The sequence below is a fragment of the Lissotriton helveticus genome, chromosome 8 (genome assembly GCF_964261635.1).
Source record: "Lissotriton helveticus chromosome 8, aLisHel1.1, whole genome shotgun sequence".
Lineage (NCBI taxonomy): Eukaryota > Metazoa > Chordata > Amphibia > Caudata > Salamandridae > Lissotriton > Lissotriton helveticus.
The window spans coordinates 1,388,952,945-1,388,976,989 of NC_136069.1; the positions used below are offsets into that span (position 1 = coordinate 1,388,952,945).

Here is a 24,045-nt window from a genome sequence, read left to right on the forward strand (position 1 = left end):
TATGTTAGTGATTTTGGCATAGTAATCCTTGTTAGTAGGAAATCAGCAGGAAAAAACAGATGAAGTCGTTACATTCTTTGTAATATACATGTTGTATCGTGGTTTTAAATGACATTGGACACAACCACAGATCTGTTAATGTTAAAGAACATTAAACCAATTAATATTTTATCCCTAGACATTAGAAACATTTTTCAGTGGTTCAAGAAATTCTAATTTTGTGGGTATGGGGAATGAGGGTAAAGGATCACCATTTAGCCTTGGGTGACAAGTTAGAAGCATGCCATTAATGGACTGTCTGACATCTCAAATGAGGGCTGAAACCTGGAGGGTGCAGAGGTGTCTCCCTGTCTCCCAACTCACGCTTGTGGCCTTGTCACTTATTTAATGTTACATATCACAAGTATTAATTACAAGTTTGGTGTTTTATTGCACAAAATGCAGTGCTATAAAACCCCACAGTTCACTGTGAAATATGGGAACTATTTTCTGGTTCCCAGTGAAATACATGTTTCTTCTTCATAATGACATCCTCCCAAACCACTCTATAGATTTTAACTTTTCTCAGGCTGGAAGGATTATGCAGTAAAATTATCTAAATCATGTGCAAGGTTATCAAAAATATGCAGCAAAAAAGGCAAATTAAATAGCATATTTTCTGGCTATTAGTTTCATTATTTGAGCTAGAAACATAATTTTTGTGACAACTAGAAATTCTGTGGCAAATGTGGTAAATCCATCAGTGTGCGGTAAAGGTTGCAACCAAATAAACTCCTCAAGTCGCCGACCTTCGCCATTGTCTATTGTTTTATCAAACATCTGTTCATAAAAGTTAAACCGAAACATTTTAATTTCACTCATTGCCAATTGTTGGTCGCACGTATAAGAAAAAAGCTTTTTCAAGCTGACCACCCAAAAATAAACAAGTGATATGTGAATACACAACGGGGGATTTGTGAAATATGGCCCAATATTGCCATCTCGGGGTTCTAGTGACATTTACAAACCACTTGGCCCTCGGCCTAGTGAGTTATGATGTTACCAGAATCCATCAATGGCCATGTTAGACCATGTGTGATGTATCCTGTAAACCTCCTCTGCCGTGTTCATATTGTGCTAATAAAATAATTTGTATTGAAATATCAACATTGTTTACTTACACCCTAACCTCTCTGAGCCACAATGTTGACGATACATGCTCTGCTTAGACATGGTATAACCTTTGAACAACCTTTTAGAAATGTGGAAAAAGCAATGATATCTCAGGTTATGGTTCTTCAGCAATAGAAGCACAATCCTAACCGCGACGTCGGAGAAAAAGGTACAAGTGGAAGTGGTGGGAAGGATTCTGGAAGGAGCAAATCCTGAAAAAGTATTTTAATCACAATTTAAGGAGGACGCTGGAAGTACAATTCCAAAAGGACTTTTTTCGATATATTTATGCCCGATTATCCATGAATTAAAAAGGTGTAAATGCTTGAGACATGCAAGTAAGTGATAGATCTGTTCATTCATACACTTTACAGACATAGTTTTGAACTTTGGAGCATCAGAATGCTCATTAATTTCAATCACATCTAAGATACAGCTGGAAGCACCATGTCTGTTTGCCCTAAAACTTTAGGAAGCTTTCCAATGTTCCCACAAGTGACAAGAGATGTGTAAGAAAAAAAGGTGGTGACATGTTAATGAAAATATTTTTGGGTTAAAAAAGCAAAAAAGACCTTTCAAATGCTTTTAAGTTTACTAACTCTACACATGAGGGCTATATGGAGTGTATACACTACTCACAACCCTGGAAATGGAAACAACTGACCCTGGGAAACCACAAAAATGTAGATTTGTGAGTGGGAGCAGAAAGAGGGTGGAGTCAGGAAGAGAGGAGTCATGAGGGCAGAAATAGTTTCACTTAGCCTTTGCCCTGCTACAAATCATGTGTTATTTGTACAAGCTCTGCCCAATTTGATAATAATGAGAACAGTTATAGTTGGTTGTTTTGGATTACTGCATTTGTCACAAAGATGCCATGTTTTAAGGGCCAAAAGGCTTTCCTGGCCAAAACATGGTTTACAAGAAACAGGAAAACAATGCCTCAAAAGCAAAGGACAAAATAATGACACGAAATGTAGTGAATGGTTAAATAAAGACTCTCGGCATACATAAGCTCCACAACATATATAGTTCTTGCGTACAAGTAAGGAGAGCCATGAGCAATCTGGATGGTCACGGCAGCTCTTAAATGGTGGCCCTTGAAAGTCCTATAAAAAGAAAATAGTTAACATTAGATTTCTTTCACACAGGTTACTTAATTCCGTTCCTCACTATTAAAAATCATTTTACATTGAAACATGGAATCATAACATCGTTTATGGCTGGCACCGGGGGCCTTTATTGGAAACACTAGATTCGGAATGGGTTTTATTTTTACTACTGGGACTTAAGAGAATTAAAGAACAAATTGCTCTTATCCATCGCTGCATCCCAGAATGTTTTGCATGCTGCCTCATGTGACCCTCTGTGATCTTTGAACGTGAGACTCACAGAGGCCACTTGTTGACCTTTTCCTAGAGGCTATTTACATGAAATGTTTTCACTGCTCTATTTATTTTCATGTAGCCTTCCCAAAACACAGATCAACATTGCAGGCTCCATTATTCACGGTGCATGCCTTTAAAAAGGACTTCTTCGGCATATACATAAATCATCAGAAAAGGAAAACAAAAAAACAGGTTGATTTCTGCTCCTTTAGAGGATGACAACATTTTACAACTTGACGACAACATTTTACAACTTCTTGAGCACAGGACGCCCAAAAACGTAAATGTGCCTACTATTTAATGACCTGCTTGTTTGCCGTTTGAAAGAATGTGGGAAGCATCTCTAAGTTGCAAATTGGCAGAACCAAAGGGCGGGTCCTGGACGTCCTCTTTTACCTCTATTAAAAGCAGGCGGTATTAATCACTCCATTTTAAAGGCCCCTGACGGTTGCTATTCATTGGGTTGGCCATTGTGACTAAGGCGTGCTATGAATAACCCTCAACCCCGCCTTTGTGGCTCTGAGTAGACTCTTAGCGGAGCTGCTCAAAGCCTGGAAGAGAATTGCTGGAAGAGGCTACGAAAGCCAAAACAACGGCCATTTTGAAGCAAAAGTGGGCATATTAGAGTGAACTTGTGATTCATTGATCACGCCACACTGTGTCACCTCCTCTCTCCGCCTCAATGCACCCTTCACTCACCCTGGTGGGCGTGTAGAAGCCAATCTGTGCTCTTCCCATAGCAACGGTTGCACCTCAGCAAAAAGCCATGTTTTGTGCTCGGTGGGGAGCAACACATGAATGTTTGGGGCACACAAAACCATGCACATGTTTCTTAGCACTTGATGCTCAAGTGGGTAGATTTTTTTTCTTTTTTGTTTGTTTGCTTTTTTTTTTAAAAGGAGGAATTTAAAAAGCCCAAAGCAATTAATTCCTGTATTATGCAGGCAACAGAGCCCACAGCCCTCTTATAGGCCTGTGTTGTGGATAGTGCCTTTGAAATGGTTTCTGAGTGCGCATACATGCTCCTCATTTAAGCATTTTTGACACTTTTCTTTTTTTGTTTCAAGTGATTTTAATGGAAAGTTTCCTTTAGAAGCAGGCGTCTAAATGTGCTTTTACGAACAAAAAGGGGGAGTAGGTTCCATATCTTTCAACCCGTTGGACACTTTGCCAACCAGTAAAAGACCCGCATCAAAGAAACAAGGTTTAGAGATACTTAAGAACCTGAAAAACGTGTAGTACCGAAATACCTATTTTCTAATTGGTGCTATTTCATGGCATTGCCTTTTACAAGAAAAAATGTACTTACCTGTTAGGTTTATTTCATAACAAAAGTCACATATTTACATTGCCAAAGCACTAATTTATCTTGAATCATTTTTCGATGCCGGTCTTCTTTGCAAAGATTGCGTTATAATAATAGAACCCATGTCTTTTAATCAATGTCCCCCCCTTCTGACGTAAAAAAATATATAACAATATATTTTTTTTCTAATACAATGAATAGTCATTCTAAAAACTATGGGGCCAATTACGATGCGGCCCTCAAAGGCTCCAACCGACGGGTTGGTCGAAGCCTTTTAGGCCGCATCGTAATCACCCCCTCAGTTTACTTTCCGACTGCCGCATTACAATGCTGTGAGAAGTTGGCCTGGTATATGATGTTCACTATTCTAGTGAGCAACTTGCACCAGTCCAAACAACCCTTATGGTGATGGTTGTAAAGTCAACCTTATAGACCAGCGATCCTAGTGGTAGCGTGGACAGAACAGTCCTAGGCTAAAAGGCTCTTGAGGGCGTGTAAAGCCAACTGTTTTACCATATGTAACCCCTTGAATATCAAATGAAAGGACACCACACAGGATATATATAAAATATATATGTATTTATTTACTAACACACTCCTCTGAACTCTTTATGAGAACAGAGGCAAAAGCACATCACAAGTTACTTGGTCAGAATACGTTAAGTTGCACAAATTACAGTTAGGCCCCAGGGGCGAAGCAAACCATATACTAAGAAAGTGGCATAAGTGCCACGTCACGAGAAAAGGAAAGGCCTAGGGCCTAGGGAATCGCTGGGGCTACACTATCTGAACCTTAGTTTAGAAGTAGGAGGCCCACAGGCGGCGCGTGCAGTGTCTTTTCACACGCACGAGAGTCAATGTTAAGTCCATGGGAACTTAGAAGTTAGAAAAAGAAGGATTTAGGACACTTCCGGTCTAGCTAGGAGGAAACAACTAAAAACCTAGACACTTGGATAGTCAATACCCTTGGGAGCACCGAAGTACTCGCGTTACCTCACCCACAGGAAGCGGGTGCATAGGTGTGAAGATGTGTCGGGTTTCGCCGTTGAAGCCTATGGAGCCTGTGAAGAAAGATGCTGCAGGCGACCAGGAGGAAGATGTCCGGGTGGATCCAAGGGTGGATTGAGGATGAAGAGGACCTGAAAGCAGAGGGGACAGAGTCTGGGTCACTAGCTAGTGACCGGGTGGAACTAGGAAGGAACCAGACGACGTCGAGGAGCAATCAGGTGCTGTCGTGAAGTTTGTCTCTTAAGCCACGCGGACCAGGAGGCGTCAAGGACGACCAGGTGCTGGAGGCGAGCTGTCCCACGAAGGTTCTTGCAGATGGAGGAGTCGACCGCCGGATTGGAGTCAATAAGCCCTGGCAAAGGCAACCCACGCAGGATTCAAAGAAGGCTTCTGAGGCAGGTCTGAGGTGCCTCACCTTTGCAGGGAAGCAAGGGCCAGTCTGGAGCAACCAGACCAGCGAGTTGGTTCAAAAGGATTGTCGTCACAGAGGCCACTAGCCAACGGGCCAGCAACCGGACAACGTGTCGAGCTGAACACAAGCAGAAGGGCCCCACGCAGAACTCGTGGATTGTGGAGGGCTGATCTTCGGTGCAGGTGGAGCTTGGATTCGGGGCTTTTCAATCCCCAGTGCACAGCTTCGAGGATACCTCAGGAGCTGCACAGTTAGCAAGTTGCAATCTTTTCAAGATGTCTGGGCCCACGTGTCTCGCCGCCTCCACGGATCTCAGCTATGCTGCAGACGTGAAGAGAGGGTCAGAGAGGTCTGGAAGTCTGGGTCTTGTCAGGCTCTGTGCTCGGGTCCCGGCGGGAGCATCGACAAAGCAAGCCATTGATTTGCTGGATGGTGCCTGGTTGCCCAGGGTGGTCACTCCTTGGCCACAAGGGAGATTCTTCAGTCTTCAGCTTCAGCAGAACGTCGAAGGTCCAGAGTTTCGTGTCAAGTTTCGATTTCAGGATTCATCTAAAGTCTCAGGACTCAGCTCCTACTTTTATACAACTAAAAGGGGCTGGATTACTTTCTAGGTCCCTCCTATGGGTGGGACCAGGAAGGGGGTGGTTACACCCCCTTTCCTTTGTCCAGTTTCGCGCCAGAGCTGGGGCTGGAGTGCCCCAGCAACCGGTTTGAACTGGGGTATGCATGAAGCACCTAGTGTGCCTCAGGCAGTGTCTCAATCTATTCAGCCCTCCCTGTCCCAATACACAAAGTCCTGTCTGGGGTGGTGCTCGCACCTCTCCAGGCAAGAAACCTATTGTCCAAACCTCCGTGACTGGAAGGACTCCCAGCAGCAGGAGGTCAGACTTGTGTCTGTGGCAGCAGCGTCCATTTTGTGACGCTGGGGCTCTGGTCAACTTTAACCGGGATAGTCAGCAACAACATGTCTTCTCCATCTAGAAGGGTGGAATGCTACCCCCGTCACCAGAATTGGCGAGGGGGTAGTATTCCAAAGCGTATGACACCTTACACGACATGTTTAGATAAAGCCAAACCAAAGTTAGCATGTAACCGCGAGGATTATAATGCACTTAAGAGTATCTGGTATGGCGAGATCATAGAACAGCTATAAGGACATGGTTCCGAAAGCTGCAGACAGGCTCAGCTCATGCTAGAGCACTATCTCACACATAACCAAGCACTCTGCCTCCAGGATTGTTAAGGCCTGCCATAGGAGTCACTTATAGGTTACTATGTTTCTATATATAAGTAGGTATAGGAATACTATACCTAAGCAAGGGGTAATTACACGACCTTGCCCCAGCTGAGTGATCAGCCAGTTGTGTTTATTTGAGGGGGACAGCCAGGGGTGGCATAATACATGCTGCAGCCCCTGGTAGGCCTTGGGTGCACCTATGCCCTGGATACCTATAGTACACTATACAGGGGCTCATAATTTGACCCAATATCCAATTGGAGATGTACCTAGAGTACATGGAGTCCATTTTACAGTGAGAGCAGATAGCCTGGGGTCCTGATTAGCAGGATCCCAGGCCAACTAAGTCGAAAACCAGCTAAACACAAGGCAAAAAATCTGGGGTAACCATAGTCCGGTATCCACCTTCCTACAAATGCTAAAACAACAATTGATGGACAGAATGCAGAACAATGTCATACATTCACCCCAGTACAGAGATCTGGGCCTAAATCCATCGTTTTTATGCTCACCACACCATTCCAGTTTGAACCCAGCCATATGCAAATCAGTCATGACCCTGTGCACAATGGGAACAGTCCAGCCCGAACTGCCAGGCCAGGTCCTCTCTGGAATGGAAACAAGCATCCTAGGACCGTTTTCGGGGTTTCACCCCTCTTCAGCCAGGATAACTGGACTCCAGTGGCATGGAGAGCACGGGACCAACGTCTGGGTATACCCATCCCACTCGGGGTGACAAATGCAAAAATTACAATTGATGGACAGAATGCAGAACAATGACATACATTTACCCCATTATGGTGATCTGGGCCTAAATTCGTCGTTTTTTTGCTCACCATGCCATTCCAGTTTGAACCCAGCCATCTGCAAATCAGTCTTGACCCTGAGCCCAATGGGAACAGTCCAGCCTGAACTTCCAGGCATGGTGAGCAAAAGAACGATGGATTTAACACAGATCTCTTGACTGGGGTGAATGTATGATTTATTCATCATTCCGTCCTTCATTTGTTTGTGTAGCACATTACAATGCTGGCAGTCAGAAACTAAACTGTCCGGTTGGCTTCTGACGGCTGCTCGGAACCAGCTCGTAATCCCAAAGGGTGGGCCTTTCCATCCTTGAGATTACGATGCACGGTTTCTGGCATGGTTTCCATGCCGGCCTTTCCGACATTGACACCATGCCGGAAAGCATCTATGGTGGCTAGCAGCAGGGCCCCCTCTGGTGCACAGCCTCCAGTTGGGGGCCCAGGAGGCATCTGCAGTGCCCCCTTGCTTTATCGATAAGAGAACATGAGTTGCCCACAAAAATGAGAAAAAGAGCACAAATTCTTGCTCGTCGATAAAGCAGTACATTTTCCCTTTCACATCAAGGAGGTTACTGATGGGGTACTAGTATTCAAAGCGAAGTTATTTAGCCTGTTGCGTAAAAATGTCGACATTCCTGTTTATTATTCTTTATGTTTGTTTCTATTATAGCTGCAAATATTATCCCCTGAAGAAGGGAGAGTATCCCCAAATGCACAGGGCTACAACATAAGATTGTGATCATGATTGAATTTTGTTAAAACTGCATTCGCAAATATTCATGTATCATAGATTTGGATCAAGAAGTTGATGTATTCAATTAGGTTTAAAGATGAATAAACCACAGTAGTGGTCTATATGTTCATAAAGATTTTTATATGAGACAGACTTACCACATATGTGATTAGCATATAGGATATATTCAATTAGTAGTGCCCCCGGGGTCCAAACTAGTGTTTTCTTTGGCACAATTATAACTTCTCTAGACCCCCCCCCCCCTTTGGACCCACAATAGATCCTATTATTTTAATATTGATTGATAAACTGAATCAATTGGCAATATTTAAAAATGATATGTCGTAGTGACGTTCTACACTAAGTTGCATCCATTACTACAGCCATTCTCAAAATAGAATTTATATGTCAAGTAAACCCCATCTGATAGGTCACGATTGTCCGAGTTCAAAGAGGACTGATACTTTACACATTGTTTTTGGATAAAGGGATCATTTCTATGACCAATGCCTACCTCGTGCCATGCCTCAAATAACACATTAGCAAACTGGTTTCAAAAATAAACTTTTTTTCTATCTTAAAGGGGAAACAACAAATTACACTCCCAGCACGTAAAAATGACTGGAGTCCTAGCAATTTTATAATGACCAGATAATATACAATGACAATGGTCACCAAAAACTAAATTTTCTATTCTTATAATGTACAACTGGCATTGAATGAAAAAGTGCATAATAAATCTGCTTCAAACAACAAAGCCACCATAAAATACAAAACAACCTTTACAAGAAACCCTTTACAACAAATGGCCAGTTTCTTAAATACACAAGGAGTCATGTTTAACAATAGGACAAATAATTGCAATCACTTTGTACCTGTCCAGTGCTGGACTTGGCGTTGTTGCAATTAGTAACTGATAAAAAATGTCAGTAATTTTGATTCACAGTGGGCCAAATTCAGAGTCTAAGTCTCTAACTCCCAATTCAGATTGGACTTTCTCCTGGATTTCCAAAAGTGGAAGACAATTTCTGAAGAAAAAAAAAGCTTTCTGGTTTTGGCCCTTCCTGATCGCTCCACTCGGTATCCCACCTCCTCCACTCCCACAAAGCATGCGATTCGTACATTGAATCCATGGCAAAACAGAAGGGTTTCCTAATGACTCCTGTTGAGACGCGAGGCCACCGTGTATAGTTTTCAAGCCCAATGACCCTTGAAAACCTTCTTCGAAGTTTGGTCGAGCACTTATGATTGCATGTCTTGAGTGCCGTTGTAGCAATTAGCCTAACTTGCTTTTATAAGGCAATCACCACACTGGAACTGGAGCTATAAAAACATGCTCTCAAGCAGAAATCACCTACATTGTTTTCTGAAATATGTTTTCACTGGGGTGATTACTGCTGTGCTGGTCTTGAGCGAGGATTAGCACATTTTGCTAAATGCAATAAGCTAAGCAATAGCAGCCGTTCAACATTTGTTTGACCACCCAGTGGCTGACGCACGATGAAATCTACCTGCTTAAGGGTGCTTGAATGAGCAAATGAGATGGAATTAAAAAAATAATAATAATACAAATGGCATTCAGGGCACTAGTGTATTTGCAGACAATAATTTCACGCGGGAAAATTGCTGGTGTTCCAGAATCCAGAATTTCCCTATGAGGAAATAATTACCTCTCTTTTGAGTTTTGAATATTGGAATAGGGAATAACACGTGGATGCTGTTTTTTTCCACATTGGGAAAACTGCATATTCGACCGATTCTACGGTTTAACTTGGTGAAATTTGTGTAACCCAACCACTATGGGTCTTTTTCTTTCACTGTAAACGTGACAGAACTCAACTACAACATCCTGAAGAACCTCAAAGAACTATACTGTTACTCACTCTATACCCGATTGAGTCCATTCCATGTTTTGTCACAAACTGAGAGCATGCCTGAATAGAAAGTGTTTTACTGAGCTTCTAACCATGGCCGGACTGGGAACCGAAACCGGCCCTGGCAAACAGCTCGGCCGGCCTCCCAGGGGTAGGGGGTGCTAGTTGGAAGCACCACTCCCGTCTCACTGATGATGCTTACAGGGGGCCGATATTACGGCTAGGCTGCAAAACTGGCCTCCAATAATAAAAACGCCCCCAAGGGACCAAAAACACCCCCACCCTGGTGGGTCACCGGGGAAACGCTAGGGTCAGTCTGGTCCTGCTTCTAACAGCGGAGAATGTTAAGATTATTAAGTTAAGCGGACAGTGTCACTCAGGGGGCAGCTACAGAACCTATACTTTTGTGAGAGCTAGTTGGCAAAGTCGATGAACCATAATTGGGTGGATGGGAGAAGGATAGCTACAGTGTAACAAGATATACAGCTACACTTGTGCACTGACCTTCCATTACACAAAATGTACACCAGGACACACATCCCATTTACTACTCTGGAATAGAGGCTTCCAGGATCAATGGTAAACATCAGACACATGTTGACACCAATTCCAGATGGACGGTGATGGATTAAACCCAGATCTTTTGACTGGGTGTGAGTGTTTGATTGGTTCAGATACTCTGTCCATCACCACCCCCTTTTGTACCGCTTTGTTCACCATAAGTTGGCAGGGTATGCTCAGACGTGAGTCCCTTGCTCACTTTGCCACTGGATTCAAGCAAGCCGGGTTGAAGACGGCTGGAATGCCAGAAACCGGTCCTCGGAAGCTTGTTTCCAGTCCAGGGAAGGCATGGCTTGGAAGTTCGGGCTGGACTGTTCCCATGAGGCACAGGGTCAGAGCTGATTTGCATATGGCCATGTCTGAACTGGGGTGGCAGAGTGGGCTAAAGAACGGTGATGGATTAAACCCAGATCTGTTGACTGGGTGTGAGTGTTTGATTGGTTCAGGTGCTCCGTCCATCACCACCCCCTTTTGTACGACCAATTCCAGGGCTGCTACTACACAAGTTACAATATGTAACAAAAATGCATTTTCACAAAGTGAACTAATGACCCAACAAGGGTCTTTTTTGTTCATCTGTACAGATTCGCAGACAATGGCTAGTGAAAAAAAGAAATCTTGGCAATTCTCCTATAGAGAAAGAAGTTTAAAATGACTGCTTACTCTGTTTTGAATTATCACATCATAACTTTGAAAAGGGACTCTGAAGAACAGTAGTAAAAAGTGCACACACATAAAAATATATTATTTGCGGGGATAAAACGTGACTTTTGGAGCAGTGCTTTTAGCAGGCACTCAGAGGATGTTATTTCGGTATGTGGTGTTTATATTTTACAGCTGAAGCAAAGTGCCTGTGGGACATGCTGCTCTTGATTAAGGTATTTCAAGGCAGGAGGCCGGTCCCTTGGGAACGCATTGTTTACTCCCTTAGCAACACCTGATGCAAGGGGAGCGCACATGCAACAACATGTTTGCCAGGATTGCAAAGATGCAGCAACAGGTGAGCCGAGATAGTAAACAAAGAGAAATACATGGAGTAATAAAAACTCTCATGGTCAAAATAAACAAACGAAGTTAACAGGCAAATACTTGTTTCTTATGTTCTATGGACAATAGGAGTTTGTGTCTGTGTGGAGGTGTGTTTGTGGGCTTTACAGATAGAAATCATGGCTGTCAGATAAAGAGGAAGACAGGCGTGAATAGAGGTGAGCAGATATGAAATGTGCAGAAAAGTTTGGATTGAAAGGAGAGGACAAGCTATACGGTTGCCTTGTAATTATAAAAAGGATACAATAACATAAGTGGGATACAATTTGGTTATCTTTTCTCAATACTATTTTCGATACCAGCTTTAGAAGGGTAGGGGGAGGCCTTGCTTATGTGACGTCAGAACATAATGGGTGTGGAATGTCTATGAGGCTGCGTGGAGGTGCCTCTCGCTGCACATCCTTAGAAAAGATGGAGGCAACTCTACCCCTAGTAACTTGGAGTCTTGAAGACAATGGGCGAGAAAGAGGTGGAGCATCTTTACTCCAACATCGAGACTTTGGATCATGGGAGAGTTGGTTATCAGGATGCACTAAAATCATAATGGCTCGCTACCGAAGACTTTGAGGGACAAATGACCAGCAAGTTAGGAGAATGTGTGAAAGAGTTACATTTTGAATGAGGATCGCATTGAGAATCAAAAAATAAGCGATGGAGATCAAATATGGGACGCAAAGAAGTCAGATTATAGCAAGAGAATGCATAGCGGTGGGAAGGTAGTACCTATGGCAAATATTACCTGGTTGGATTTAAAGACCTTTCACAATATTAGTCTACCAGAAGGGTTATCAGCCTGTGAAATCTAGTGCAGGTTGGGATATTGTCTTTCTGCTACAAATGTGCAAAACTGCAATCTCACTCCAAGAGAAAAATTACAGAAAAACTCAAAAATGGTGTATGTTGCTACCAACATGCTACTTGAAGTGAAATAGGCAAAACTGCATAGTATTCAAAGGTAGTATTCCATAGAGCGAATAGTGCTAACACCAATCAGTTGTGAGGTACCTCATAATGTATAGAACACCTTGTCTTAGTTACTGCTCACCTGGCCATAAAAACATCCATTTGATTTATCTAGTGTAGCACAATATGACTCCTTTTTATTAAGAAGTTCGAGAGGTACTTCGGCGATGTTAATATTCCTAATATTGAGATCAGACTAAGAGGCTTATTGTTTCAACACTACTCCCAGAGATGGCTTATGTGGAGGAGACCACCTCGATCTTTCTCTAAACCTTCTTGACTGCTCCTGAAGAGCTTTATGTAAAATTAAGCTTTTAGGTCCTTTCAAAACAAATGTCAATGGGATTGGTGTCACAAAAGAGCCAAGGGCAGCTCATTTTGGAGTACTGGAAGATTAATGCACAGTACACAATAAGGATCTTAGCACTATACTGCAAGACGGCATGGGGGGATTGGGAAAGGAGGCAAAAAAATAAAACCTGCTCCAAATATTCTAGTGGTACAGTTTATTGATGGTGCAGTCAAATATAACTAAGCTGTAAACTATGATAGGATTGTTTAGCAACTGTATATCTATATCACGCCATATCCCTAATGTGGGCTGGTTGCATGCTACTCCATACATCTTGGAATGTGAGCTCACTAGAATGAAAATGTACTTTGATTCTCTGCCACTGCAGGGTTAAAAAAAAAAACACCACTATGTTGCCCACTTCTGTTGGGAAAAGTTCATTATTCTCACATTTTGTGAGAGCGAGTTTTCGGGGCCCAAGTGATAGAGCACGGTCTAACCTACTCGTGTAGAGCTTTGAGAATGTTGATGGTTTGGGGTTTGTGTCGGACAAATTCAAGGCATTCAGTGGCTAGGGACCAACCCAAGATGCAAAATCTGGATGCCAAACCATCTGGTTTTGTTGCACCAGTTACTGATTATGGGTTGGCAGAATTGTCACTTTTTTTTGTATTCATTTGGTGCGTTATAGTACTATCTTCATGCACTCTGCCATTCCTTTAGGTCTCCTTTGGGTGGTGGCGTCGAGATAAAACCTAGCAAAGAAGGTATATTCAAAACAACTCATTGTATTAGGTACCGCAATGGTGTATTATACCAGAGCCACTAGAAGCTTGCAAGAAAAAAAAGTGGCATTCAAATGTGAATTCTGACTGTAGAAATCCTTGTACTGACATACATTTTTAAACTACTAGGACAACACTTAGACAATGATTTTTCTATAAATAAACATCAAACCTATGAAAGCAGGAAATATTGATATGTGATCAATTTGTGTAACATCAAAGCTAAATGACACCACTGCTCTAGACATTTCATATCAATATCAGATGATATATAGCCCAATTATTTCAGATGAAGTAATGAAAACTACAACTCCCAGACTGAAGTCTTCTGAGCAATGAAAGCCTCGGACGTGAGCATTGGTGAAACCGTGCTGAGGATTGAACTGGCAACCCCAGTAATAAGCAACAGGGAACATCCTTTACAACAAAACTTTTACAACGCGGTACCGTTACCACGCAGGTTTTACAACGAAAGTCGTTACAACGACTTGCGCTGGAGGGCTCTGTAGGATGGGGAATAGTTTAATTTACTATCCAACACCTTCCCTACTGTCCAAGGGGACTGGAGTTGGAATAGTAAATTAAACTATTCCACTATCCAGTGCCCCCCAACGCAAGTCGTTGTAACGGCTTGCATTGTAAAACCTGCGTGGTAACGGTACGCGTGGTAAAAGCACGCGTTGTACCGTCATACATCCATAAGCAACCATAGGTGAGAACATTTCTGGCCAGTGCCTACAAACTGATCTCTTTCAAACATAACTCTTCTTTCAGAGAGATATATCAGGACCAGGGTTCTTGATTTATTTCCAAGTTTTAAAAAAAACGATGCAGAATAAATGATGTCTTCCTCTGTCGTTCCTGCAAGCTGGTTAATTGCATTTGTTTCATATATCTCCAAACAGCCTGCTACATTAATTACATTCTGTAGCACCAAGCTCCTCTGCTACACTCTGTCACTTCTACTGAGCACTTTAATTGTATCCCTCTGAGCTACACGCCATTTTTCGGCACTTACTCATAATTACATTTGTACCATCTAATGCTGGACACTTCTCTGTGCATGGTTATGGTTTTGTGAGATGTGATCTGTTTGTCTTTGCCTGTGGAAGGGGGTTGGTGCACCGACCGTGCCTGTCTGAATGTGTTTCGCTGGAAGCCTCATGAGCTACCCTCCATGAATGTTTGATGCAGAGCTGGGGGTGGGGCCAGCTGCCTTTGACCCGGCTCTAATTGCAGTGGGGAACACCAGCAGCAGCAATGCATGGATTAGCGCAGAACTCACAACGCGTGGCCAATTTACCTTGGATTCGAAAGATGTCGCATTAATTCAATTTGTTATGTAGGTTTAGACTGCGCTTGAAGACCACAAACAAAGGTGAACCTGGCGATTGAACGCCGATTTACATGTTGGTGGATATACAGCCCCTTTTAGATGAGCCGGGCTTACGGTAAGCCCTCTCAACACTCTGTTGTCACAGATTGTCCATGGCTGTCAGAGGAGACCAATATGCTCTTCTTATAATACACCTACACTCCACAGAATTATACAGTCAGAGAAAAACATCAAGAACACAACAACAAGAACCTTGTGTGGATGTCTTAACCACAAAATAGCTGCGAATACTGACAGGGTCAGGGAAGGCTACTAACACCATTCAACAACAGTGCATGGAAATTTGCAATTTTTTGTTAAATCCAGACCAGAACAATGTTGTGTTACATGTGCACAGTAGACCCAAACCTTACCTGACCTCAAAATGTATTCAATCCTGAACAAAGCATGGGTCGATGTAAGGTAAGTGATGTCTCGCATCAAAAGACATCAGCCCAACGACAAACTGTTCTAGTCATTGCAAACAGGCAGTGTAAAACAAAACAACAAAGAACAGGGTGCAGGAAAATGGAGATTGGGAATACTGAAAATCTACCACCCTCAGTGTAACTGCCCATCTGACTGTACTAAGCATGCAGTCAGGCCACCTCAAAGATATACAAAGTGTCTTGGTAGGGTGGTGCATTCCAATAGAGGGCCGCATTCTGCACAAGGGCTACTGTCTCACCCTTGAAAACTGTAAAGTAGAGAGAGCTGAAATCGGGAATTAAAGACATCAATCTGTGTCTCTAAAAAGCATCATGGCACCTACAAACTTCGGCAGGTGAGAACCACTGACATCTAACAATATTCAAAGAAGGAGGCTGCAGAGCAAAAGTGTGTACAGAGGATCAAGCAAAGACAAAGCTGGGGCACAAAGCAGAATAGCGCCTCCAGCCAGAGCAGCTAGGTGTACAGTAATGGGCCAAGCAGCAAGTCTGAAATATTTGAGGCTCAAGCTATCCAAGTCCAATATCTTACCAGGCAAACAATGTACATCCAAAATTCTCCCTAGAGCCTAGAGGAGTCGGGTCACAATGTGCACTACAACTGCAAGCATACACACTTGTAGGAAATGTGTGGAATGGAGGTAGAAACCGGTTTCCTCATAATTACCTAGATTATAGCCATATAGGCCTGTTTATAGGAGTCATTTTAAACATAAAACACATCTAGGTCACTTCACTTTGCATTTAATTGGAGCTTACCTTTAACCATGGGATTTCTACATACAAGTGTCACGAGGTGGATGCATAACAATTAAAATCTGGTAATGTGGGAAATACAGGAGAAAATATAAAGCAGCTCCTTCACAGATATAATTTCAAACAAATCCAAAAGGTATGAATTATGTCAGGGCCAACTCAGCCTTTGAGCATTCTGGAGAAGGACAATATTAGTGATGTTGAGGTGGGTTACGATGGTACCTGGCATTAAGCAATTGATAATAACTAAGGTGGCAAGGGATGCATGACAGCACAGGTTAATAGAATTCTATACTAGAGAGAGCTGTATAGTGGCACCAATAGTAGGAAATGGTTGCTATCTGACAGCACCGAAAGGTTCTCCAGTGATCAGGATTCAGGACACTTCTGTTGTAGCACTTGGGGTGGGGTGGTGATGGTGCTGTGTGTGTGTGTGCCATCCCACAGAATGCTAAACTGATCCTTCTGCTTGTCTGCCCACCCACAAGATGAAAGGCTTCACTTATAGTCATTTACCCTTTCACAGCTTACTGCCACCACCACAGGAAGAATAAATCTGCCAGGGTGACCTTCCAAAGCCGATACCACGCTCATAACTGAATCATTCCAACTGAAATGCACTGGGCGTGAGGAACAAGCCAAACTGCAAACAACATATTCAGCCACAGAAGAGTATGTGAGGACAAGTCCATACACTCATATTAAAGCAAACAGTACTGAAAGACGATGCTTCACAATGATTGGCTGAGGAATCGATTGTATGCTCGAGTCCCTAACCTCACCAATTGATCACTTTGTGTGACCCTGAGCAAATCACTGTATACCTAGTTTGTGCCTTCACTTGCCCATCTGTAAAATTGAGAGAACCTCCAAATTGGACGAATACTGGTGTTTGGGACTTTTTAAATGGTTAATTGGCCCATGGACTTATCATAACACTAGTTTGCACTGCCTAACTTTAATAACTATGCAGATTGGCCTAGACGGTTACTGTATTTGTACACCGCATAACATGGAAAAAGTATTTCTGAGATAATTCTGTTGATTTCCTACAAGACAGACATGGCCACAAACTGACAGAGATGGATGAATAGACAGAGCGAGAGAAATCTTGATTTTTCAAAGGGGTTCTTCTTGGAGTGACACAATTGACTTTGAGCAGCGAATATTCAACTTCAGATCCCAGCTTTCCCCTAGACTGAGGTGTGTGATCTTGAGTCCGCTGTTTCACACAGTTTTGGGTGTCTCTAGGCGCACCTTGAAAACCGGGAAACGAGCATTCCCTCGGGTCGCATTTCAATCTATGTACATCAGGTCTGTACACTAGATAGATATCTCAGTGGAAACGTGTACCGATCGGCCTCTTTGCAGTCACCCCAAAAGAGACGGGTCATGGCTGATGTCTATAATGCCGACATGCTCAATACATAAAGCGCTCTCTCATTGAAAGTAGATCGAGTTTCACCCAACGGCACGGTCACATCCTCTTAAAGATCTATGATCTAAGCATAAAGGGAAACTTGACTCGTATAGCGCCTCGTTGACTCCACTGTGAAATCAATGCGCTTGCCATAAAAAGTTCTTCAAAGCCTGCTTCCCCGGTGAGAAATTCTCCCAAGCACAGCCAAGTTGACAGTATCCGAGCTTGACAGAACACTAGGACCCAGAAATCCAACATTCTAGCGTGCGCGCGTGCAGATAAGAGAGATTTTCAGGTGCATCTCCACTAAATGGATCGGGCCACCTAGTTTTGTGGGGTTTTTGTTCTACGCTGAAACAGCAGTATTGGGGACTTCCACCCTACATCCTCTGGAGTAATAACACCAAACCAGTCTGATTCACTCTTAAATTGCGGCTGAAAATTACTCTTACACTGTTGTCCCTACACCCAACTGCTGGGACAAGCATTAGAAGGAAATATTCTCCCTAAACTCCAGTGTGCCAGACATGTCTCCTCTCAAACACAAGGAAAGACAGAATGTATTTTCAGTCTGTATCCTACATTAAAGTGCGACATTCTAGCCTAGAACAGTATATACAACAGAAAGGTTACTATGCAACCAATAGACGAGGTGTCCATCTTTCTGTTGTATCACGTTTTGTGGCATTTTTTGTGTTGCAATATAGCAGTGCACAGGAAATATTCGGTTTACTTTTATATGGTATTAAAAGTTACCTGTTTCAGGTTAGTTCTCAAGCACACGTGCTGTTTCACAGCAGACGCTTTACAATAAGTGGAAATGTACATTGTCAAGACAAAAAAAAGGGAAACTTACCAAACACCTGCAAGCACACACATCCACAGAGCAGCAGGTGAGTTAGCAGATCCATGTTGTCATATTACACACAATCCAGAACCTGAGGTAGCACAATCCCAGAGCGTCAAGTGCCAACAAGTACCAGGGGAGGCACGTGGGGGCTTCGCTAGGAGCCGATCAAGCAGCAGGTAAGTGATGGCAACACCTCCACAGCGCCTTGAGGGAAGCGGTCAGGGCAGGACAGCGCTAGATCCATAGCACTACACAGGTTGCCTCCATCCACTCCGATTCCCAAATCCCCACAGATCCAGCCCAGCCAACGTAATTTCAAAACTGCTCCCCTCAAAATCCTTGGTATATCCAGAACCAGGTGTTTCCTCCAAGGCCCAAAGAACAGAGACCGGTTCCTTAAAAAAGTGCACTGCGAACTTCTCAGCAGGCTGCATGAAACAATTCTTGTTTTTGCCCTTTTCGTCCACAATCAGCCGGCGCAGCGAGTTTCTCACTAACTTGCACCCAGGAGGGTGAGGGGAGGGAGTGTGTGTGGAAGTGGCGGCTGCCCAACAGTTTGTTGAATGGAGGCAGGTGCCGGCAGAGGGGCGGGCGCTGCTGTGGGCCAGGGACGGTAGGAAGAGTGTGGAACAGCCCCGCTCAGCCCAGGCTTCCCGTCCCTCCGCTCGCACTGCTGCTCCCCCTGAGCCAAGCAGTGGCAGCGGCAGCCTCCAGCCCTCCTCCCGCCTCCCTCCCTTCCTCCCGCAGGTCACGTGGCGCTCCCTCTCTCCATGATCCCGCGTCGCATCCCGAGAGGAACTTGCGAAGGGGAGGAGATGTCGGATCAGCCAAGTGGCAGAGGCAAGAGGAGGGCGGGGGAGCGAGGCGTCGAAAGCATCCTCTGAGCGCTGCACACCGCAGATCAGAGAGCCCAGCCGTCCGGGGATAAATAACCGCACACAGCCCTCAACCAGAGCGGATGATGGGCTCGGAAGAGGGAAACGAGCACTTATGGCTTGGTCCTCTTCCCTTCACGCCCGTCCCCCCCTCCTCTACCCCATGCATGGCTGCATATTACTTCCTCCGTGACAGACAGGCCATTTCCAGGCTGATTGTTTTCAAGCTGATGGCATTCCCTAATGTTCAGAGGTTCTGTACAGAGAGCGCACACGGGTATACGAGAGAGGTGTGTGGTCTGACGTGTCCCCGCCACCTCACAGACAGGCTTTTGTTATTTTAAAGACACTCACACCAGCGGCTGAGCCTTTCGTGTGTAGGGCGGGGGGTCTCGAACTGCAGGGGACACGAGCCCATTGTGTTTTACGCGGAGTGCCATGTGAACTGTTGTCACCGCTGAGAACGCCGAACACACGGCGACACACACGGCAGCCGCCAAGGGATGACAATCATAGGCGCCAAAAGCGAGAACAATGGAGCCCACCCCGGGCAGGTAGAGCTGCAGCATCAAGAGCAAAGGGGTTCGGCATCTGCCGTGCAGTTTATGTAAATAGTGTGGATGTCGAGCCACGTGTGATCACAGGCTCGCTGCTTCCCGGGGGCGCCGATGATTCACGGCGGGGAGGCACGCGGCCGGGAGCGGAGCCTGGATTACAAGGCTCTAGTTCCCCCTGCTGGAAGACCTGATGCTTTTGTGCTTTACGACATTCCATGGGCTGGGATCGCAGAAGCAGAACCAAACCTGTCTGCGCCGAGGACAGGGGTCGATCAGGTTAGTTGCGGCCATTGGTGCAGTAGGTGTAGTGGCACCGGGGCCCTGAGGGACAAATTGACCCAAGACAATGCTGTATTTTTCCTACTCAGCAGCAGTCAAAGGGACCAATCTCCTTGCCTTGCACCAGTGCCCTTTGCACCCTTAATATGCTACTTGCCTTACTCAGGCGCGGCTGAAACGTAGGGCGTGCGGTAAATGTAAATGTAAATGTCATGGTACTTATAGAGCGCACTGTCACCAGACGGTCACCTTGCGGTGTCGCCTATTCGGCTTCCTGGCGCTGATACTCATACCGCTGTGGAACACCTCCTGGCTTTCCCTGTGAAGTGTCCACTCCTGGCACCCCCAGGGTGAAGCCAGGCATCCTTAGCGCTGTTGGGGCCGGTGTGGAGGCTAAGCAAGCTATTGCCTAGAGTTGCAGCGTGGGGCCTCTGATTAGAATAGGCACCGAGGCGAGAATTAACAGGTCTGAGGAAATTGAGCCCGAGACCCCGCTGAGGCGGGAATCGAACCCTGGTCCCTGGCCAGAACTCTGCATCAGGGTCTGCCGCTCTAACCATTGAGCCACACTCCTCCACACGCTGCGGTAGAGCCGAGAGAGTATCCCTGGGGCAGGGTAGGCACAGGATACATGAGCTGATCAGACTAGGCGAAGAGTTGCCTTTGGGGAAGGGTAGGAAAACAGCAGGCATGCTTTTTCCGTTTATGGTCCAGACCAGGGCTTTAAGTGAGATGAAAAAACGGTGGGGGGTGTCTCTCAAAGGGGCGTGGCCAATGTAATTAAGGACGTGGCTTAAAAATACTTTAAGCTAAAAATCTGTGCTTTTATTTCTTACAGCAAGTAACATCATACCTAAAACAAGTCAGGACTATTGGCGTTGTCTATGGTTGTTAGTTGCATAAGATAAATAAGCAGCAACTATGGCTTGTATATGATTGAAAAAGCTTCAATTTAAGCCCTGATGACCCCACAACAATGTTGCTGCTCCAGATTTTCAAAAAGAGAAGGAAATCCAGAGAGAAAATTACTCTCTTTAACTCCTTCGCTGCGGCGGCTATTCCGCCGCAGCGCTAAGGGGGTGAGGGGGTGGGGGGGCGGCGCGGCGCCCACACGCTGGTGATGGAACCGCTCCATCACCAGCCTCCGGTGAGCTGTGCTGATGACGGAGCGGTTCCGTCATGGCCCGCCCGCTCAATAGAATGCGCCGCACAGGCGCAAACTCAGCACCGCGCAGGCGCGTCGGTCGGGCCATGACGGAACCGCTCCGTCATCAGCACAGCGCCACCGCGGCTGATGACGGAGCGGTTCCGTCATCAGCATCGATGTGGTTAAAGGATTTCCCTTCCCCTACAACGCTCGCCTGGCATGATGTCATGCCGTAACTTCTCCACTAGTGAGAATTGAGCAGTGTGAGCACGTGCAGATCAACGGTTCCTGATTCCACTGCAGTCCGTTAAAAAAGGGGCCAGCTGTGCCAGGGTACAAAACAGAGCCCGATAGAGACACCTTTAAAAAACTGCTGATGCTCAGCACCGGTGTGACCCGACCCACTTAAAGCCCTGGTCCAGACAAATTACAATAACTCAATAGGAAGGGAAAGAGGGGTTTATCCAGGTGAACGAATTTATGGCAGATTTTAAGGAGATCCACATAAGATATATATATATATATATATATTATTTATATATATATATATATATATATATTTTTTTTTAATAATTCTTTTTATTAAACCCGTGTCGGCATGGTAACATGGATTAGATTGACATTATACACATAAGAGTAATTCATTCAACAACACAGTAATAATCACAGTAGTAACAGTAACAGAGCAGTGACACTTCCTGGAACGCAGAATTTATGGTGAGGACAGGTCATAAGAAAGGGAGTTGCGCGGTGGACTACAGATCTCCCCCCGGTATGTGTTCCATGCCCCCCAGATTTGTGACCATTTCTGTGGGCAGCCCCTCACGAAATAAACCGTTTTTTATCGTAACATACACCAGTCCATGTGTTTCTTCCATTCTGCTATGGTAGGTGGGTTTGCAGCTTCCCACAGCTGACCAATGTTTCTTTTTGCCACCATGCAGCCTACTGTGACCCAGATCTTACCCATTCTGCTCAGATACGTGGATTCCCATACATTCAAAAGGCACCTTTCGTTTCAGGGCGGATGACCAAATCCAACACTTCGCTAAGAACAATATGTGTTCGGTGCCAATACACCTGAATAAGATCACATTCCCATAGAATATGCATAAATGTGCACTCATTACCAAACTGTCTTCTGCAATCCCCCTCCCCCAGTGCCTTCCCCATGCAAACTAGGCAGGGTCCAGTGATGTACACCCTATGCAATATTTTGAGCTGAAAGAGTTGCAATCTAGCCGAAATTGCAACTTCCCGTGGGGAGGCAAGTGCCTCCTGCCATTCCTCATCATCCAGTTCAAGGCCATCTCTTTCCTACTTCGGCCTGGTTCCCTGGAGGGGGTCTACGGTGTTTGTTTATCAGCTTTTTCTATGTAAGAGAGATTTCCTTCTCTGGTAGGTATCCATCGAGCAATCTGTCCTCGAGGGGTGAGGATTTTGGGGCGAGGAACATTTAGTGAAATGGGACTATAGTGCATGTCAGACTTGGAGATATCAAAAGTATTCTGGGTTGGTGAGTTTGTGTGTCTGCAAATGTCACCATGTCTCCCTTTACCCACCCGTCTCCAACATTCCAGATCCCGATAAGGTCCCATTTGTCGAACCCGTTCAACTTCCACAGGTTCCCCAGCATCTCTGAGTCCCAGAGAGGTGTTGCTAATGTCAGTTTTCTCTCCCATCCCAGGCTTTTGGTTGCTGCGTGCCAGACCTGCACTGAGTGTTTGGTAGGCCCAGTGAAGGGGAACCGCCATGGTCTAGAATAGAGGGCTCTGTTGTAATTCGCGCCCAGAAGGAGCCACCGGTCCATGGCATAGCCCGGGTCGTCTATTCGGCGATAAGTGCAGTGATTAATGGCCGCAAGATGGGCCGCCCAATAATATTTCTTAAGGTCGGGAAGGCTGATTCCCCGTCCTGTCATACCAGTTAAGGGTGAGTTTGGTCAGTGCTATTCGGGGTTTCCCTTCCCACAGCAAGTCCCTCTGTAGTCCCTCTATTTCCCTGAAGTAACGTGTAGGCACCGGGTCTGGGTAGTTTTGCAGCACGTAGAGGAAGCGGGGCAAGGACATCATTTTAAAAAGCGCTGCCCTGCCCAACAGTGAGAGAGGGAGCGCCTTCCAGGCTGTTATGTCTCGCTTCAATCTTTGTAGTGGTAGGAGTAGGTTGCGAACGTAACGGAGATGTTGGTTTGATGTCAAGAAAATCCCCAAGTATTTAAAGCCCATTGTGGTAATTTGTATAGAGCAGCCCTTAGGTATAACTGGCGGGTCCCCGTTGAGGACGTAGAGAAGGGGGGATTTACCCCAGTTTATGGAATATCCAGAGAATCTTTCAGAAGCTTGCAAAAGTATCAAACACTGCAACCAACGATGCTCATGGGGAGGCTATGAACAGAAGGATGTCATCTGCATACAGAGAGATGAGGTCTTCCCACATTTTCGCCCATCGGAGGCCGCGTATGACTGGATCTCTATGAATCCATGCCACAAGGGGCTCCAACGCAAGAGCAAAGAGGAGGGGGGACAGCGAACAACCCTGGCGGGTCCCCTGACCCAGCGCAAACACCTAAGCTTTTTTGTTGTTCACTACAACTTGCGCCAGGGGCTCAGAGTAGAGTAGCTTGATCCAGTGAATAAACCCAGGCCCAAACCCCAGCTTTACTAGTACAGCAAAAATGTACGGCCCTTCAATGGTATTGAATGCCATGGATGCGTCCAATGAGACTATGATTGCCGGTTCTTGTATTGTTGCTAGCCTTCCCATTACACCGTGCACT

At 45.1% G+C, this 24,045-nt stretch overlaps 1 protein-coding gene across 1 annotated transcript in view; it reads right to left on the reverse strand.

The window, feature by feature from the left end:
- Positions 1–19,129, reverse strand: part of ROBO2 (roundabout guidance receptor 2) — an 803,551-nt gene extending 784,422 nt beyond the window's left edge. Inside the window, exon 1 of the mRNA XM_078658968.1 lies at positions 18,418–19,129. Within this exon, the coding sequence (XP_078515094.1) occupies positions 18,418–18,472 (55 nt within the window). The 5' untranslated portion in view covers positions 18,473–19,129. The remainder of the gene's footprint in view (positions 1–18,417) is intronic.
- Between the last annotated feature and the right edge of the window lie 4,916 nt (positions 19,130–24,045).